The sequence below is a fragment of the Equus asinus genome, chromosome 5 (genome assembly GCF_041296235.1).
Source record: "Equus asinus isolate D_3611 breed Donkey chromosome 5, EquAss-T2T_v2, whole genome shotgun sequence".
Lineage (NCBI taxonomy): Eukaryota > Metazoa > Chordata > Mammalia > Perissodactyla > Equidae > Equus > Equus asinus.
In genome coordinates, this window is record NC_091794.1 from 57478911 (window position 1) to 57499803 (window position 20893).

At 34.5% G+C, this 20893-nt stretch overlaps 1 protein-coding gene across 3 annotated transcripts in view; it reads right to left on the reverse strand.

Annotated features, from left to right (window-relative positions):
• Positions 1-953: 953 nt before the first annotated feature.
• Positions 954-20893, reverse strand: part of NMD3 (NMD3 ribosome export adaptor) — a 39462-nt gene continuing 19522 nt past the window's right edge. For all 3 annotated transcript variants that reach the window (XM_014856810.3, XM_044771023.2, XM_070509555.1), the window contains exons 8-16: positions 16645-16723; positions 15868-15964; positions 13585-13702; positions 12458-12603; positions 6324-6436; positions 5411-5483; positions 4034-4140; positions 3036-3106; positions 954-2337 (exon numbers count right to left, since the gene is read on the reverse strand). In XM_014856810.3, coding sequence (XP_014712296.1) covers positions 2207-2337; positions 3036-3106; positions 4034-4140; positions 5411-5483; positions 6324-6436; positions 12458-12603; positions 13585-13702; positions 15868-15964; positions 16645-16723 — 935 coding nt within the window. In that variant the 3' untranslated portion in view covers positions 954-2206. The remainder of the gene's footprint in view (positions 2338-3035; positions 3107-4033; positions 4141-5410; positions 5484-6323; positions 6437-12457; positions 12604-13584; positions 13703-15867; positions 15965-16644; positions 16724-20893) is intronic.

Genomic DNA, 20893 nt, shown 5'->3' on the forward strand with positions numbered 1-20893 from the left:
GACAAATGACAAAATCTCAGTATGGCCCATCAATTAGATAACAGTATTATGTCAACATTAACTTCCTGATTTTGAACACTGCACTGTGGTTATGTAAGAAAATTCCTTGTTTTTTGGTGGGGGGTAACATTGAAATATTTAGGGAGCTTCACTCTTAAATGGTTCAGGAAAAAAAAACTAGAGAGAAAGAAAGTAAATGAGGTAAGTATTCACATTTGGCAAACTGACTGAAGGGTATCTAGGAATTCTTCATACTATTCTTGCAACTTTTCTTTGTCTGCAATTATGTCAAAATTAAAAATAAAGAATTAATACTGACTCAGTACTGACCACAGAAGTGTGTCCTGGCACACAGACTGGAGTTCTGGGTTCTACTACAGCAATGAATTAGCTGATACTTGATACTGTTAAACATCTGAATCACACAAGCAACTCTCTCTCCTCAACTGTTTCTTTGCTCATCAAGTGAACTTTTGCCTGTAAAACTGCAGCTTCAAGTGCAGATCTGGATACAAAAGAAGATAACTGATTATACCGACTTAGAAATTACTCGTACTTAGAAATTGGGTTATAAATCAGCTTCTTGTGAATATGATTAATACCAGCCTTTCCAAATTGTATCAACTCTGGGACATCAACAAGAGTATTTTGGGACCCATAAGCCTGGCAACTATACTCTAAAATGATAGATTTATCAAGGCTGTATAACTCTTGCAAGCTCTTGGCTAACAGCTCTTGTCTTAGCTACATTCCTTTGCCTTGTCACAGCCTTCTTTCAACTAACAGGTTTCATTACTCATAAAAACACAACATCAAAAATCCTAAGACTAAATAAGGTTGGTGAGAAACTCTATTATTTCAGTGGGAAAATCATGTGACAAGTACTTAACAATCTTACTTTGGAAAACTGCAAGAGATACTCTGTCATTTAAATATGACACTGATACAATCACTTCAAGGACACAAAAAAGGGGGGGAATGTTTTTATTTTTCATGCTTCTTAACATCTTGACATAGAATAGGTAAACACAGACCACAAGCGAAAACTTTAACCAAAGATGCAGACAGAAAAGGAGCCACTGTGGAAAGTTCAGGCCTTTATTCCTAACTTCAGAATTGAGAAGTTCAATCTTAATATTATTTAGTGGTAAACACAGAATTTATGAATTAGCTTAGTTATGGAATATTTAGTAAGTCTGACCTTGCTTATAGAAATAGGATCTTAATACTTCACTCTCAAAAAACTCTAAAACTCAAGCCAAGGTTTTTCTTTCAAGGATGTGGAACTCATTCCTCATTCAAATTTGATTCATAATTTTATGAAGAATGAAGATGATTTTTATTACTTCATCATCTTATATGCTGGATTTTAATATTCTTCTTGATAGTGACGTGTTCAATGATACAAACAAATAGAGAAAATTCCTTCCTCCTCAATTTGTAAATCAAAATTTTAAAAGCAAAATCCTTGAAGTGATAGCAAGACATTTTTATGACATAAGCAGCTACTGTCCTAAGCTGCTGGCACAGACAAAAATAACAAAGGCACAAATTGTTATTTAACCCTTAAATAATTAGTCTATGTTTGCTACAAATCCATAAATATTTTAAATATATTTTCTTCTGTAATAAAAATTAACAGTTTATTAGCTTTTAAAGATGTTAATATTATGAATAAAAAAGATTAACTTTCCACTTGAATGTCCAGTGATAAAATGAACCCCAAGTTCCCTGCCCCAAGGACATAAAAAATGATCTAACGTGGAGCAAAGTGCATAGCAAGTTCAAATTAAAAATAACTCTTTCTTTCTTTCACTAAAGCAATCAATATAAAAAGAACATAAAAGCTTGCTTTATGATTGAAAATTTAGGTAACCTCCAAGAAATCACAACTTTTGAGCTTTTAAATCCAGCACTACAGTATGTGAAAATACTGGTATCTCATATAAAGTGAACCACTAATATTCAAAACATAAAATGGCCTAAATATCAATAATTACATGCTCCATAATCTATCGTTATCTAAAACTTCAAAGCCATCTATCTTTTTCAGTTTTCTGAGTGAGAAATCAGAATAGTCATTTATTTAGGTTTAAAACTAAATTTCTCCTCTTTTAACATAGAGACATAGATGGGATAGACAATAAGTTATTTTGTTCAATATCCCAACCCTACAGATGCGGAAACCGTCTACAACACGATCTCATTATGTCATCATCGAGTCACCTTCTTCACCAGTAGCATCTTGGGAAATGTGAAGGTCTTCAAGCATCTCAGCCAGACTAATTCGAGGCGCTCCTTCATCATCTGTGTCACTTTCTACCGGGATGGTTGAATCTGAAACATTACAAGCAGTATACCAAACAAATGCAAATATGGAAATATACAAATACCTGTCCCCACCATCATTACTATTATTTAATCATACTATATGCACAGCTCTTGTATCAAATCTGGAGCAGGCATTTAAATATTCATTGATAGGGAAGGCCCAGAGGCTGAGTGGTTAAGTTCATGCCCTCCACTTCAGCAGCCCAGGGTTCACTGGCTCGGATCCTAGGCGCGGACCTACACGCTGTTCATCAGGCCATGCTGTGGTGTCATCCCACATAGAAAAACTAGAATGACTTACAACTAGGATATACAACTATGCACTGGGCATTTGGGGAGAAAAGAAAAAGAAGAGGAAGATTGGCAACAGATGTTAGCTCAGGGCCAATCTTCCTCACGAAAAAAATAAATATTCATTGAATGACTGAACTACATAAATATATGAATAACTATCTACTAGCATAGGGATCATGCTAGGATGCAAATGATATCAAGTGTGGTACACACAGCAAACAACATTTTAAGTTTTACTGTTCCGCAGTTTTTTTTTTTTTTTTTTGGTAAATGTTTAACTGGGGTAGTTTTAACACCACAATAAAAGTCATTTATGAGATCAAAGTTTAAGATACTAAAATACTCATACTGGGGTAATATATCTATATACAGAAGATATAACTTAAATCAAACACTTCTAAAATACCAACCTCTGTATACGTTTACATTTTTTCTAATTGCCTCATCTTCTTCAAGATCTTCAAGGAAATCTTGGTATTGCCTATAGAAGGATAAAAAAACATTTAAATATTTCATCTTTGCCAAGTATAAAGTTATGTTTTCTTCATTTTCAGCACTGTAAGATAAATCTGTTCCAAGTATTAAAATCTTTAAAAATAGCTGAAGGTCAAATATGGATGTTAAATACTGAGAAGTTTAAAAAAAATCCTTTCTTTCAAGATTACATGACAAAAAAATACACAACTGAATATAAGGGGACGTTAAATATAAGACAATGAAAAGACTTCTTCCTAGTTTACCCTCCCCCAAAAGTCTTAAGGCCAAATTGAGATACATATACTTCTAAGACTACAGATGAAACAGTCAAATATGTATTTATCATATCTAATTTAACATTATATATTTATATGTACTTATTTTAAATTACATTATGAGGGTTATATTTGAGAAATATTGCTGTTTCCTATTCATATTTCATAATACAATTTTATTTAAACTCTTCATTTTTTGAGACACCAGTGTCTTCACCATCAAGGCCACTTTTCAAATCGTCCAGTCCACTTTTCCAGAACACAGTATCTTAATTTCTCCTTAACTTGTTTGGAAAATGGCGTTATTTGTTATTAATGAGTTGTTTTCTTTTTATCCCAAGTCACAACTACTCATTTGCCATTTGTGATATCCACAAGGTAATTTACTTATTATATTTTAACTTTTCAAATGAATTGTTTATAACAACACTGCAATTGTCAGGTCATAACCCAGGAAATAATAACCAAATCTGTGTTAAATGTCATTATATTCTCTTATTACTGATTCTATCAACACATTGGTAAGAATACAAAATTAATATTGAGTACAAGGATCAATTATGTGACAACTATTTCTTTATAATATAAAAACCATGAAGATGTATCACAAAGATTTCCTCTGAGACAAAAATATAAGGTTTAAAGAAAAGTGGGACCTTTCATCATCTCTATCCATATTTTCTCTCTCTCTTGGAAGCTCCTTCAGTTTCCAGTTTCTACGTCGCTGACGTTTGGTACGGTCATAGCTTTTCTTAATTAACACCTAAAAGTAAGAGAAATATTTGCAAAGTTATGAAAAATGGGAACTAGGTAATAGGGCCTCAAAACGCAATAAAGTTAAAAAGTGAAAGGTTAGGAGAACGCTAGGAAGTCACCAAACTGATGACAGTGGTTACACCTTGGCGACAGAGCAGGGGTCAAGAGGCAGTGTCAAGAGAACTTCTAACATTTTTCTGTGTGTACTTTTTTATGAGAATACATTCAAACATTATTCGTATAACTGTCAAAATTTACTAATTGAAATTTTCCAGTGACTGAAAATCAAATTATTTTTGTAACAAAGAGTTCAGGTTTCTGGTGTTTTGTTTTGTTTTACACCGAAGTGCAGTTTTCAGCTCCCATTCATATAAATCATTCTGAAACATTATCACAGGCAAGCACTTTTTTGCCCTTTTATTCCTACTAATAAGCACTTATAGAACAATATATATCTTTCAAAACTCTATGTCCTAGAACAGCTTAATAAACTGTAGAATGAATAAATGAAAATAATTTTATACAATACAAAATCTTGTAAGACCATCTTGAAGTCCTCTATGACCTTGTTAGAAATACCTATTTACACTTACCATAAATACCTATTTAGACTAAACCATACTTCTACTGCCTACTTTATGAACTAATAAAAGCACAGCTGAGTGTTGAGGAGAGTCCTTCTTATACCATGACTTTATTTTTGCTCAAAGCTGAAGAAATCAATGTTTATTGTAAACAATCAGGCACACAGGAGAGAGGGTCTTGCACGTTCACTATTGCTGAGGATTCTTATAAACTCACGTCAGAATTTAACAGGTTTTTCAGAAGTAACATTCTTTCTCTAAGAATTGATACTGTGAAGATTACTTTCAACTGCAATTATTTTCAAACCTGAATAACAATTTTAACTCTAAATGCCTTCTTAACTGAACAATACATGAACTAAGCTGAGCCTAAAAAAATAAACCTGAATAAATTCTAAAGGTCATTTTTAGCTGCAAATTTATTTTTCTTCTACAGACAGTATCAAGCATTTTGACAGAGAATGAAAATCTGATTATAAGAGCAACAAAAATACTCAATAAATCTTTGATTTTTCCCACCAAGAAAAATGATATAAAAATGAAGGCTTTTGCTATTATACCTTAACTGCAATTTCAAAAGAAACCTCCAAATGGACCCGTTATTTTCAAAAATGTGAACTCGTGCATCTTACCCAGAAGAGTTACAACAATCCTCTTTACCAGAGGAAAAAACAGTAAACTCTAAAGCCTTACCACATCTGGGACTCTATCCGAGTTCATTTTGTTGACATGCTCATCATTCAAGTTACAGTTGGCTAAATCAAACCTGAAATGAAAACAATCAAACACTTAACGACAAAAACATTTACTCTTCCCATGTAACTTTTAATTTTACGGATGATCCCCTACAATTTCCTCCTAAGAGCAAACGTGATATGCTCTCCCACTTGAAAAGTTCTTCAGTTTGCTATATAGCGAACATGCTTCTACAGACCCTAGCAAGGATGATAATGCGCTCTATCTCTGAGTTTCACATGTTATCTGTTACTGTCCACCTTACCATATACTTGTACAAGAAACAAAACAGACTTGTATATCAGTCCAACACTAAGATTCAGTTACATGGTTCCATTTAGTTTATAAAAAAAATTAAAACTTCATTCTCTAATAAAAGGAACTGAAATGATAAGAACAAAAGTAAAGTTTAGGGCATGCTGATAAGCTTTGTATCAGAATGGACTAACCTAAGCTTGTAAAGACCCATTACATATAAGGCTGCCATATTTTAAAAGTGAAATATTTGAGCAGTAGCATTTACATAATAAAAAACTACCCACTCCCAAAAGATGCAAATGTGTAAATTTTTGAATGTGAAATATGAAAAATGTAAATATAATCTAACCATACAACTTCAGGGTTCAATTACTCAAAAATCTTAGAACAGACGACTCTTTAAGATGATGGTCAAAATGCAGCAACCGTAGGCTTCTGTCTGTCCCATCAACAGTTTAATGTAGTTATCAATGATAAAACAAGCCATCAGTCTCCCAAGAACTCAAATTCTTTTTAGAATAAACAACATCAGTATTTCAGACAGCTCTGCTGGCTCCCAAAGAAAATTTGCAATGCTAATTGGCAGTTAAAAATACTATAAAGTAATACAAACCCCAACACCAGGTCTCCAGGATTCAGAAGATGTCCCAAATGAGTACGACAAAAGTACTGTTTATCTGTATTCATTTCAGACGTTTTCTGGACCCAGACTTCCCCGAGGGTATGCTTAATAGGAAAGAAAATGCACTCTTCAGTAATCTAAGCATAACTCAAAACGCATCTCATAGAAGTTAAATACAATGTTGATTCTGGTTTTCTAATTTTCATTTTAAAGACAGATATTGTTTTATTTTTCACATCTCTGAAACAATGCCAAAATTAAAAAAATTACTGAATTATGAGTAAGGAAAAGACCCACAAGAAATTCATAAATATTTTTGTTAAGATTTTATTCAAGGCTTTTACAAAAACATCAGCAATGTTACCTAAAAACAGACATACGTAGAATTTTTAAAAGAATGTTTTCACAGGGAAATGAGCCAATATAGGCTGAGCAAAAAAAATAACTGAAAAAGTAGGGGAATCTTAAATCCAGAAAATATCTTCAGAAATCCCTTGGTTTTACACATAAGGTTCAAAAAACCAGGGTTGAGACACAACAATCGAGCAGTCCCAGTGTGGCTCTACTACTACTGGAGAACCAAATCTTTATCAAATTAATTTTTTTGATGTCTACTATTTTGAATTATAATCCCAGCCCCGTTTTTTTTTTCTATTTGTTGCAAAAACAACATTCCAAGTTTGAGATTTTAAACTAGATAACCACTGGAGTCTATTTCCAGCATAGGACTGCATGACTAACTAAAACTGACATTTCAAACTTCCAGGCTGAATTAAGCATAGCACATGGCAACACGTTCTACTGACAAAACAGATCCAAGTGAAATGGGAACGAGAGTAAAATACTAAGAGTTATAGATAGAATTAAGGAATCTCGCAGAGGTAGAGATAGAGGGACAAACTGAAATAAAAGACAGGTCTCAGATTGAGGAAAGAACCAGAAAAAAAAGTGAATTACAAGGGACTAAATTCTTTATAACAGGATTCACTTTCTAGCTACTAGACTGCTTCTATTATAAAACTGTTCAAGCTAAATGTATTTTTCAAAAACCAAAGAAATATATGGTTTTATATACGTCTAGGGAGAAGTGGTGTTCTTCAACATTTACTATAAACGACAAAAGTTTGCTTGTAACCATATTATTAAATTATTTTAAATAAAAATGTGAAAAGTAATCTGTCTTCCATTTCCACTGATTTTCCCAAATCATCAGAAGTTATTTTTATCTCAAGACACAATTATTACCTCAACAGAAACAAGCACCATAAGTATCCAGGTTGGGCGTTTCTAAATACTATTTCACAGTAAAAGAAATTAGACTTGTATCCCTGAAAAAAATACCTTATTTCAGATATGAGGTAAGACTATACAAGGTGATTCTGGAACACCTGAATGTTACGATGTTGTGCCAGAAAATAAGGACACTTTCAAAGACTAGGAAGTCATGTCATAAAGACATAGGAATAAACCTATATCCTTTAAAGAACTTGCATCAATAATTAACCTTCCAAAACAGAAATCAACAGGCCCAGATAAACTCACTGGTCAATTCTACTAAACATTTAAGGAGGAAATTATAACAATTTTCTACAATCTCTTCCAGAAGACAGAGGCAGAGGGAATACTTCCTAAGTCATTCACAAGGCCAACATTACCCTAATATCAAAACCAGACAAAGACATTACAAAGAAACTAAACTACAGGCCAATAATCTCTCATGAACCTAGATACAAAAACCCTCATCAAAATATAAAAGAATTGGGGGCCAGCCCGGTGGCGCAGCGGTTAAGTTCGCACGTTCTGCTTCAGCGGCCCAGGGTTCACTGATTCAGATCCCGGGTGTGGACACGGCACCGCTTGGCAAGCCATGCTGTGGAAGGCATCCCACATATAAAGTAGAGGAAGATGGGCACAGATGTTAGCTCAGGGCCAGTCTTCCTCAGCAAAAAAGAGGAGGATTGACAGCAGATGTTAGCTCAGGGCTAATCCTCCTCAAAAAAACAAACAAAAAAATATATATAAAAGAATTGTATACAACAACCAAGTGTGATTTACCCCATGTATGCAAGGCTGGTTCAACATTTGAAAATCAATTAGTGTAACCCATTAATCACATCAACAAGCTAAAAAAGAAAAATCAAACGATGGTATCAATAGATGCAGAAAAAGCCTTTGACAAAACCCAACAACCATGCATAATGAAAACTCCCAGTAAACTAGGAACAGAGGGAAACTTCCTCAACTTGATAAAGAATATATATAAGAAACTTACAACTAACATTATACTTAATGGTGAGAAACTTGAAGCTTTCCCACTAAGATCAGGTACAAGGCAAGTATATCCCATCTCACCACTCCTTTTCAATATCCCACTGGAAATCCTAGCTAACGCAAAAGACAAGAAAAGGAAATGAAATGTATATAGCTTGGGAAGGAAAAAGTAAAATTATCTTTGTTTGCAAATGACATGATCATCTATGTAGAAAATACAAATGGACAAAAAAACTCCTGGAACTATATAGCAAGGCTACAGGAGACAAGGTTATAAACAAAAGTTAATCACTTTCCCACATATCAACACAAACAAGTGTAATTTGAAATTAAAAACACAATACCATTTATGTTAGCACCCCAAAAATGAAATATTTAGGTATAAATCTAACAAAATACAATCATGCATCGCTTAATGGTGAGAACGTATTCATTGTCAGGCGATTTCATCATTGTGCAAACACCACCGAGTGAGCCTACACAAACCTAGATGGTATAGCTAGGCTATGTGGTACTAATCTTATGGGATCATCATCATATATGCACTCCACTGTAGACTAAAATGTTGCCATGCAGTGCATGATTGTATGTATAAGACCCGTCTGAGGAAAACTATCAAACTCTGATAAACTCTCATGAACAAAATCAAAGAACCAAGTAAATGGAGCGATATTTCATATTCACAGATAGGAAGACTCAATAGACAAGATGGGCCAGCCCTGTGGCCTAGTGGTTCAGTTCAGCAGACTCTACTCCAGTGGCCCAGGTTCAGTTCCCAGGCACACACCTACACCACTTATCAGCAGCCATGCTGTGGTTGAGACCCACATACTAAAGAGAAGAAGAATGGCAACCGACGTTAACTCAGGAAGAATCTTCTTCAGCAAAAAAAAAAAAAAAAGAAAAAAGGGGCTGGTCCCATGGCCGAGTGGTTAAGTTTGAGCACTCCGCTGCAGGCGGCCCAGTGTTTCGACGGTTCGAATCCTGGGGGTGGACATGGCACTGCTCATCAAACCACGCTGAGGCAGCGTCCCACATGCCACAACTAGAAGGACCCACAACGAAGAATATACAACTATGTACTGGGGGGCTTTAGGGAGAAAAAAGGAAAAAATAAAAAAATCTTTAAAAAAAAAAGAAAAAAACTGTCAAGATGTAAGTGCTGGCCAAATTGATCTATACAATCAATGCAATCAAAATCCCAAGTTATTTCGTGGATATCAAAGAACTGATTTTAAAATTTATATCAAGAGGCAACAGATCCAGATTAGTCAATACAATTTTGAAGGAGAAGAACAAAGCAGGAGGACTGACAGTACCCAACTTCAAGACTTACTATAAAGCTACTGTAATCAAGACAGTATGGTACTGACAAAAGAACAGATAAATAGATCAATGAAACAGAACAGAGAGCCCAGAAATAGACCCACATAAATGTAGTCAACTGATTTTTGACAATGAAGAAAAGCAGTACAATGCTGGAGAACAACTGGACATCCACATGCAAAATAAAGTCTACACACAAACCTTACACTTTTCACAAAAATTCACTCAAAATGGATCATAGACCTAAGTGTAAGACACATAATTATAAAACTCTTATAAGATAACATAGGAGAAAAAGTAGTTGACCTTGAGTTTGGCAATGACTTTTTAGATACAACACCAAACGCACTATCCACAAAAGAAATAACTCATAATCTACACTTGATTAAAATTAAAAACTTCTGCTCTGCAAAAGACAATGTCAACAGAATGAGAAGATAATCCAGACTGGGAGAAAATATTTGCAAAAGACATCTGATAAAGGACTGTTATCCAAAATATACAAATAAGTCTTAAAACTCAACAATAACAAAAATCCTATTAAAAATGGGCCAAAGACCTTAACAGATACCTCACCAAAGAAGATAACAGCAAATAAACACATGAAAAGATGCTCCAAATCATATGTCATCAGGAAAATACAAATTAAATTGACAATGAGATGCCACTACACACTCATTAGAATGGCCAAAATGCTGAACACTGACACCACCAAATGCTGATGAGCATGTGGATCAAGAGGGGATTGCTGATGGGAATGCAAAATGGTACCACCACTTTGGAAAACAGTGTGGCAGTTTCTTACAAAACTAAACATACTCTTACCAAACAATCCAAGAAGTATGCTCCTTGGTATTTACCAAAAGGAGCTGAAAACTTATGTCCACACAAAAACCTGTATAAGGTTGTTTATGGCAACTTTCTTCATAATTGCGAAAACTTGGAAGCAACCAAGTAAGTAAATGGATAACTATGGTACATCCAGACAATGGAATATGATTGGGCACTTAAAAAAAAAAACAGCTCTCAAGCCATGAAAAGACATGGAGGAAGCTTAAACGCACACTACAAAGTGAAAGAAGCCAGTCTGAAAAGACTGTATGATTCCAACCATACGACATTCTGGAAAAGGCAAAACTATAGAGACAGTAAAAAGATCAGTGATTGCCCGGGATTACGAGGGAGGAAGAAATGAATAAGCAGAGCACAGAGGATTTTTCGGGCAGTGAAAATATCCTGTATGATATTATAATGATGGACACACGTCATGATACATTTGTCCAAACCCACAGAATGTATAATACCAGGAGGGAAATGTAATGTAAACCATGGACTTTGGGTGATCACAACAAGTCAGTGCAGATTCATCAACTGCAACAAATGTACTACTGTGATGGAGGGATACTGATAATAGAGGAGGCTATGCATGTATGGAAACTAGGGGTATATGGAAAAAATCTCTTACCTCCTCTTAATTTGCTGTGAACCTGAAATTGCTCTAAAAAAGTAAAAGTTGTTAAAATTTTTTTTTAAACAAGGACATAGAAACTATTCTGAGGGGGCTCCCACGGCTAAACTTGGGGCAGAATGGAAGGCAGGCAGGCAGGCAGGCAAGTAACAAGGGAAAAAAATCCTAACATTACAATAGAGAGATCTGGCTATCAGTGAAATAGCCAAACATTACTTGTCTCTTGATATATCGTAAAAAGCACACAGAATCACCTCTGAAATGTTCTGGCCAAAAATAACTAACCTAAATTTAAGCAAACCTTTAGGTCTACTTTCCAGTTGAAAGGAAAGACAAGAGATTAAGAAGCAAATTAAATGACATCATGAGGAAACAATAAGATATATCCACAAGATAAATGACCTAGTTGCTTAAGAAGCTGGTATCATGGAAAAAAAAAGGGGGGGGCGGGGCGGCTATTACTAAATACAAGATTTAAGAGGCATAATGTTCACATTCAGTGTATGGTCCATAACAGATACTAGTTTGAACCAACCATAAAAGAAATCTGGAGACAAATGAGGAAATTTGAACACAAACTAAATACTTTATATGTATGATAATATTTTGAAGTATAGAAAAATGTTCCTATGTTTTAGAGATGCATACTGAAGTACTCAGTATTTAGTGATAATATAGCATATATTTAATTCAAAATATTTCAAAATTTTTAAAAAGTCAAAAAGATTAGCTTGCCATTTGGTCCTCCTGTACAAAAGCAAAAGGAAACGCTTTTTCATAACAACAGAGTAAACATTTTTTAAAATGTCCCCAAAATCAAAGAGAAAAAATTAACTTATCAGATAGTATAAATCTGGTAATTTTCACAATGACCACATGTCAAGAGCAAGCAACAATCAAACATGCAATACATTTTTAACCTAAAGTGGTTTTAATTTTATTTAGAACCACATTTTTGGAATTACAAATAGATTTAAAAAAAACAAAAATATCCAAAAAAAGACGGGACCAAAACAGTAAGTTGAGGGGGTGGGAAGGAGGTGGGCAGGATGAAACTTACCTTTTTTGATATCATTCCAGCACCTGCACTGCGTTTTAGATCTCGAACTATGCTGCAATCCATCACAATAAACTCTTCCAGCTGTTTGGGATGGCATAAACTATTGAAAGGCTGACTCCAGAAAGTACTGCCATCAATATCTGCAACTAAGAACAAACAGAGAACATCAAAGAACAAGAGAATGAAAGTATTTCAAAAGTCATCAAAAGTGTTAGCTAGAAAGAAGTTGCTATATATGAACTGGGAAGCATCAAGTCAACAGGAACCACAGTGGAAACCCTCTCTCTAGGTCTTTTATTCCTATAAATCAGCCCCAAACTTCTCACAGCACAAGAGAAGTGTCAGGCGTCAAACTCTTCTTAAGTAGGAACTATTATCAGAACACCACAGAGCTAAAGTGCCTTTAAAAGTTGTTCATGTGCTAGCATTTTATTTTAGAAACATTATCAGTCATCCTAGCTGCTTAGTTTATGGGAAATAAAGTCTACCTGACAGATGTTCATCGTAATATTGCAAACAGACCTCTGACTGATGAATTCTAATTGACAAGCATAACGAATGACTTTCTGGAAAATATCAAAATAAACTCAATTTTTTATATATATTTACATTATAGGAAATAAATGAAAAAGATTAAGAAGTAGGAGATGCAACCAAGTATCAATATGGGGTCTTCTTTAAAAATCAGTTTTTATAAAGGGAATGTTAAAATTTATGTACACTAAGGATGAAGTTAGTTAAAATTCATATTGAAAACCAAATGTTCTACTGGATTACAAAAAGTCAAATATTCCAAACTCTAAAATATCTGCTACACTAAAATTTGGCAATGAACTTAAATAATTAACCACAAAAATTAAAAGAGGCAATAAGTCAATTTCAGTAAAACTAAAGGGAATGAAACTAGTAAATTTTTTAAAGTGCACAGAATTGTTTTTTTAAATAAAAAATACAAGGGTAACTTATGAAGAGCTTTTAAAATTCCAGTATTTTGTAAGAATTAAACAGAAGAAAAAGTTTTAACTAGTTTTTCAAAACAATATTACTGACAAAGTTTGATAAAATTAACATATATTATCCCCACTTAGTGGCCAGAAGTGTCAAGGCAAACAGTTCCTATAACTTACCTTGTAGGGTATTTGGATCTATGAGATGGATGGCACTGGTTACTCGAATACACACACAAATCTGGTTCATGTTTCCCAGACTTTGTGCCAGTTTTGGAGACAGACAAACAACATTATCCTAGGCATAAGAACCAACATTTTAGAGTGAAGCAAATCCTAAATAACAGTCTCCAATAAACACTCATCAACGTAAAAGGCATCCAAGTGCATTCGCCCAAACCAAAACATTATTATTAATTCTATGTATCAATAAAAGGCCTCAAGAAAAGAACAGACCTTACAGAAACAGAAAATAAGCTACACCTTCTTCAGACGGGGATATGTCTTATTAAAAATGCTATAAGAAAATTTTACCAGATCCTATTTGCCAAGTTATGAAGTTTATGTCAATTTTATTGAAGTGTGAATGTTTGCTTATCATGTTCTAAGCCAAGGATTATAAACATCAAGAGGAGAATGATTTTCCAAATCTACTTGTGACTTCTTTGTACCTCCAAAACAACCAAACTTCAGAGGAGCCACGTTTCTCTTTCATGGCTACATGTACCAGTATGGAATCGAAGATTTAATGCTCAAAAATGCACATATTCTAAGTCTACATTGGGAGAAACTACCAGCCATATGGTTATCTATTTTTAAACTATATTAAAATATAAAAAGGGGGCCAGCGCCATGATGTAGTGGTAAAGTTCAGCATGCTCCACTTCAGTGGCCCAGGTTCACAGGTTTGAATCCTAGGCACAGACCTACACCATTCGTCAGCCATGCTGTGGTGGCGACCCACGTATAAAGTAGAGGAAGACTGGGACGGATTTTAGTTCAGAGCTAATCTTCCCTAGGAATAAATATATATATATATATATATATATATAAAGGATCTGGGTTACATTTTAAGCTGTATCTATTCACGATCATAGGCTCCTCCACTGAAGGCACATTCTATGCATCCCTAATAGCACCTAGTCTGGCTCTTCACTTTTAACTTAATAAGAGTCTCCAAAGATGAATGAAAATACTCCACAGTGTGTACTCATCCAGTTACTTGTATGAATCCCTCAAAGCACTTAATACACAAGGCCTAAACATGCCCTCACATCTAGAATCATATTTCCTAGGCCTTGCACCAGGAAAATGTTCACTGTTTTAATCCACAGGTCTGCAAAATATGACCCCTGAACAAATTAGGCCCACTGCCCATTTCTGTAAATAAAATTTTGCTGACACACAGCCTCAGCCATTCGTTTACTTATTATCTATGGCTACTTTTTGCAACAACAGCAGAGCTAAGTAGTTGCGAAAGAAACTATATGGCCTGAAAGCTGAAAATCTCTACTATCTAGTCCTTTACAGAAAAAGTTTGCTGACCCTGTGTTAAGCCATCATTTCATCTCTGGTACTGTGCTAACATAAAATAGTGACAGCTTTAAAGCTTTAGAGTCACAGACTTAGGCACAAATCCTGGCTTCATCATTTTGTAGTCATGTAATTTTGGGCAAGTCATCTCACCTCCCTCAGCATCAATTTCCTCATCTTCAAAATGACAATATGACTTACACTAGCTATTATGAGATGTGAAGAGGTAAAATATACCCAAGTTCTCAGATATTAACTTTATATAGAATGCTCACAATAAATCATGGCACTTATCTATTAGTGATTTAAGTATGGACATATAAGTTCCTATATGGCAAAGACCTCTAGATAAATAATCCTTAACACACAGTCTTCTAATACAGTAGATCCTCAATAAATATTTGTTGAATTTTAATTCATTTATATTTTTGAAGTAGGGTTTTTACCTTAATACAATTAAATGAAATGATATTCTACATTTTAAGTGTTATTCAGACTGTTTTTAAATCACAAAAATGATCTCACTTCCACAATACTATCTAATTTCACCATGCTAAATCCAGTTTGCACATATTCCACAAAGTGGTTCACAGATATTTATTTTAATGTCATTTCCTATATTCAAAGTTTCAGAGAACTGTCATGTGTCCACTAGGATGACAAATTTTAAGGAATAAGGACATTAAGAACTGTAACCAGGTCTTTTAATTAGTACACCAAAATGAAAGGTAAGCCAATTTATAATTTTAAGCATGACTCCTTTTTAACATCATTTTAACATGGCTGAATGTGTCAGAAATCATTTAAGAAGGAAGTTATTCTAAATTTTTAACCAATCCCAAAGGAAACCAGGAGCTAATAATTACATATAAACTAATTAGTTACTTGTACTCTTTTATAGACATGGATTAATTAAATGAGGAAAAGTACCTTGCATATTGGAACAATTTCCACAGAAAAAGTGCTTTTGTAATTGTACGTGTTACTATGGATATCCTGAGAGATCAGTCTCTGTGAGGCTTTGTATCTATTAAGAGAAAAAGTTAATAGCAATAAAAAGGCAAAGGTCCTTACTCGAATAGTTTGGAGAATATTGATTATTTATCAAATCAAATCACCACTGTCCAAGGTCTGAGATTCCTGATGTCTGCCGTGGTGAAGCCTGATTTCATCCACTTACATTTCAAAACCTTCACCAATCTGACTGCACCCTACCTATTTTCACCTTTATCTACCAAAAACCTCTAAAACGTGCCCTTGGTTCAGACCTATCTCGTCTATATATGGTATCCAGTAAAAGCCACACTAATGCCCACCTCAAGTCTTTGTTCACACTAATCTCACCTTTCAACAGAAACTCCACCTTTGACAATTTCCCATTTCAGGAGCTTAAGTCCTTCCTCCTCCATGAAGCTTCTCCCCAAAACCCTCTACCCCCATCTCTCTTTTTCTCTTATTTAAATACATTCAATCAATGTATTGATTCAATTCAATTCAAGTACTACAGTGCTTATTATCACAGGATGAGGTCCAGCTCCCCAGAGCCTTACATGCTGTTTGGCTAACTCTTAAGGTGGCTAATCCAATAACTCCTTGCCAACTGTGTAAGTATTCCTACCACAATTTTAAATGTTTTAACATAAGAGAAGTTGTCTAAGCCTGAAGAATGGATATGATCTACATCCACATCCATGGTTCACAACATACCTACAGGGAACTGTACATTGAAGAAATTCTACCATCTTCTGAGCATGTTGTTTTGAGGAATAATAGAAATCCAGACCATCTTTAAAAAAAAAAAAAAGCATATCAAAATAATTCTGCAAAATAAGATTTTCCTCAATTAACATGACTATATCAGAAATTAAATAAACAACCAAATTATTAGGAAAATATAAAAAATATTACACTGCAGTCATAACAGATTAGGGATAATACATCACTTAAGACTTGTGTGACAAAAGGATAGACAAATGCTAACAAAAGAAAACAAGATTCACAATTTTAATTTCAGACAAAATAAAAGTCAAGGTCAAGGGGGGAGAGAAAAACACTAAACAGAACAAAGAAGGATATTTTATGTACTAAATGGAACAATCTACCAAAAAGACAATAGGAATGCATCTAATAACACAGCACTGAGATGCAGAAAACAAAAACTATTAAAAAGAAAAGAAGAAATTAACAAATGTTAAAACATGCACAATCATTGTGGGGAACTAGTATAAGACTATCAATACCAAAATAACTAAACTGACCAAAAATAAGAAGGATACATAGAACTTGAATAACCAACTATCAAGGTTGATTTAATTGCGTTTATAAAACATGGTCCTAAGAAAGAATATATATTATTTCCAAAAACTTATAGAACATTCATAAAATCATCATGTACTAGGATTAAAGAAAAAACTCAAGACGGCTGGCCCTGTGGCATAGTGGTTAAGTTTGGCACATTCCACTCGGTGGCCCAGGTTCGTGGGTTTGGACCCCAGGTGCAGGCCTATACCACTCATCAGCCATGCTGTGGCAATGACCCACACAGAAAATAGAGGAACACTGGCACAGATGTTAGTTCAGGGATAATCTTCCTCAAGAAAAAAGAGGAAGTTTGGCAACAGATGCTAGCTCAGGGTGAATCTTCTTCAGCAAAAAAAGAAAAAAAAAATCACTTCAATAAATTCCAAATGGTAGAAATTACTAGATATTATCCAATCACAATGCAGAAGCATTAAAAAATCAGCAACAAAGGGATAACTAAAAGCAAACCTAACTAAGAAATGTTTACAGATATTCTTCCAAACAACTCAGCTAACTAGGAAACTAAAATAACTCAGAATAGCCAAAACAATTTTGAAGATGAATGAAGTTGGGAACTTACACTTCCCAATTTCAAAACTTGACAACTCTAAGCAATCAAGACAGGGTAGTACTGGCATAAGAATAGATAACAGACCTATTGAACAGACTTGAGAATCCACAAATAAACCCTCACATTTACTGTCAATACATCTTTGACAGAGGATCCAAGGCAATTCATTGAGAAAGGATGGTCTTTTCACTGGGAAAACAGGATATCCACATGGAAAAAGATGAATTTAGACCCTTATCTCACCCCATGCACAAAAACTAACCCAAAAAGGTTAGAGATAAATGTAAAAGCTAAAACTATAAAACATTTGAAAGAAACAGGAGAAAAATCTTTGTGACATTGATTAGACAAGAGTTCTTAAACATGACACCCAAGCAGGACAGATAAAAGAAAAAAACTGATAAATTGGTTCTCAAAATTTAAAACTTCTGCAATTCAAAAAGACACCACTAAATGCAGGCATCACACTTCCTGATTTCAAAATATATTACAAAGCTCCAGTAATCAAAACAGTATAGTACTGACATTAAAACAGCCCTACAGACCAATGGAACAAAACAGAGAGCCCAGAAATCAATCTATACATTTATGGTCAACTGATCTTCAACAAGGGTGCCAAGAATACACAGTGGAGAAAGGACAGTTTCTTCAACAAATGGCGCTGGGAAAACTGGATATCCACATGCAAAAGAATGAAATTGGACCTTTGTCTTACACCATATACTAAAATCAACTCAAAATAGATTCAAGACTCAAATGTTAACTCTTGGAAGAAAATACAGGGGAAAAGCTTCATGACATATCAATGATATGTCATATGTCATAGCAATGATTTCATAAATATGACACCAAAAGCATAGGCAAAAAAATGAAAAACTGGGACCACATCAAACTAAAAACCTTTCGCACAGCAAAAGAAACAACCAACACAGTGAAAAGGCAACCTACAGAATAGGAGAAAATATCTGCAAACCCTATATCTGATAAGGGGTTAATCTCCAAAATATATTAGGAACTCCCACAACTCACTAGCAAAAAACTTAATAACCCAATTAAAAAATGGGCAAAGGAACTATATAGACATTTCTCCAGAGAAGACATACCAATGGCCAACAGGTATATAAAAAATTTTCAATGTCACAAATCTTCAGGGAGATGCAAATCAAAACCACAATGAGATATCACTTCACACCTGTCAAGATGGCTATTATCAAAAAAAAGAAAGGTAAGCATTGATGAGGATTGGGAGAAACTGGAACCCGTAACGCAAAATAGTGCAGCCCCTATGGAAAACAGCATGGAGGGTCTTCAAAAATTTAAAAATAGAACTACCATAATGTGATCCAATAACCCCACTTCTAGGTATTTATCCAAAAGAACTGAAATCAGGATCTCAAAGAGCTATTAACATTCCCATGGTTTTTTGTTTTGTTTTGTTTGTTTTGAGGAAGATTATCCCTGAGCTAACTACTGCCAATCCTCCTCTTTTTGATGAGGAAGACTGGCCCTGAGCTAACATTCATGGCCATCTTCCTCTACTGTATACGTGGGACACCTACCACAGCATGGCTTTTGCCAAGTGGTGCCATGTCCGCACCCGGGATCCGAACCAGGTGAACCCCGGGCAGCCGAGAAGTGGGACGTGCGAACTTAACCGCTGCGCCACCAGGCCAGCCCCACAATCCCATGTTTATTGCAGCACTATTCACAACAGCCAAAATGACGGACATTCAGGTTGTTTCCACAGGAGATGAATGGATAAAATGTGGTATATACATACAATGGAATATTATTCATCCTTAAAAGGGAAAGAAATTCTACAATCTGCAACAACACAGATGAATTTTGAGGACATTAGGCTAAGTGAAATAAGCCAGTCACAGAAAGACAAATTCTGCATAATTTCACTTACATAAAGTATCTAACAGCATCAAAGAGTGGAACTATGGTTGCCAGGGGTTTAGAGGAGGGTGAAATGAGGAGTTACTAATTAATGAGCATAAAGTTTCAGTTAAGCAAGATGAGTAAACTCTAGAGATCCGCTGTACAACACTGTACTTACAGTCAACAATAATGTATTATACACTTAAAAATTTGTTAAGAGGGTAGATCTCATGTTAAGTATTCTTACCACAACTGGAAAAAAAAAGATACCATGAAGAAAATGAAAAGACAGGCTATAGACTAGGAAAAAGCATGTGCAAATCATGTATGCGATAAGGGGTTTGTACCCAGAATATATTAAAAAGAACTCTTACAACTTAATAAGACAAACAATCCAACTGAAAAATGGGCAAAAGATTTGAATAGCTATTTCACCAAAAAAAGATACAAGAATGGCTAATAAGGTCATGAAAAGATAATCAACATCATTAGTCATTAGGGAAATGCAAATTAAAACCATGATGAGATGCCACTTCACAACACACTCTGGAATAGCCATAAACAAAAAGAGACAATAACAAGTGTTGGGGAAGATATGTAGAAACCGGAACCCTCAAACATTGCTGACGGGAATGTAAAATGGTACAGCCACTTTGGAAACAGTCTGGCAGTTTCTTAAAAAGATAAACATAAATTTACCATATACTCAGCAATTCTACACCTAGGTATGTACTCAAGACAATAAAATAGCTGAGATGTTTGCTGAGAATAAAAGAAATAGCAATGGCTAGTGGATAAAGGTAGCCATAAATACCACCTAGAGTCAATATGGTACTCAGAAGAAAATCTGTAACCTTAAGCATATTTATTAGAAACTGAAAGAAACAAACTAAGCTTTCAATTAATTCAAATAAAACTAAAGAAAGTAGAGGAAAAAAAATGTTTGTAACTATGTATGGTGATGGTAACTACAATTACTGTGGCGATCATTTAAGAACATATACAAATATTGAATCATTATGTTGTACACCTGAAACTAACAGAATGTTATATGTCAATCATATCTCACTAAAAAAGTAAATTTTTAAAAAGTAGAAGGAATTAGTAATAAAAGCAAAAATTAAGAAAAAGGAAAAACTAAGACTTTCCTGATAAAACTAAAGCTAGTTCTTTGAAAAAACTAACACAATAGACAAAACT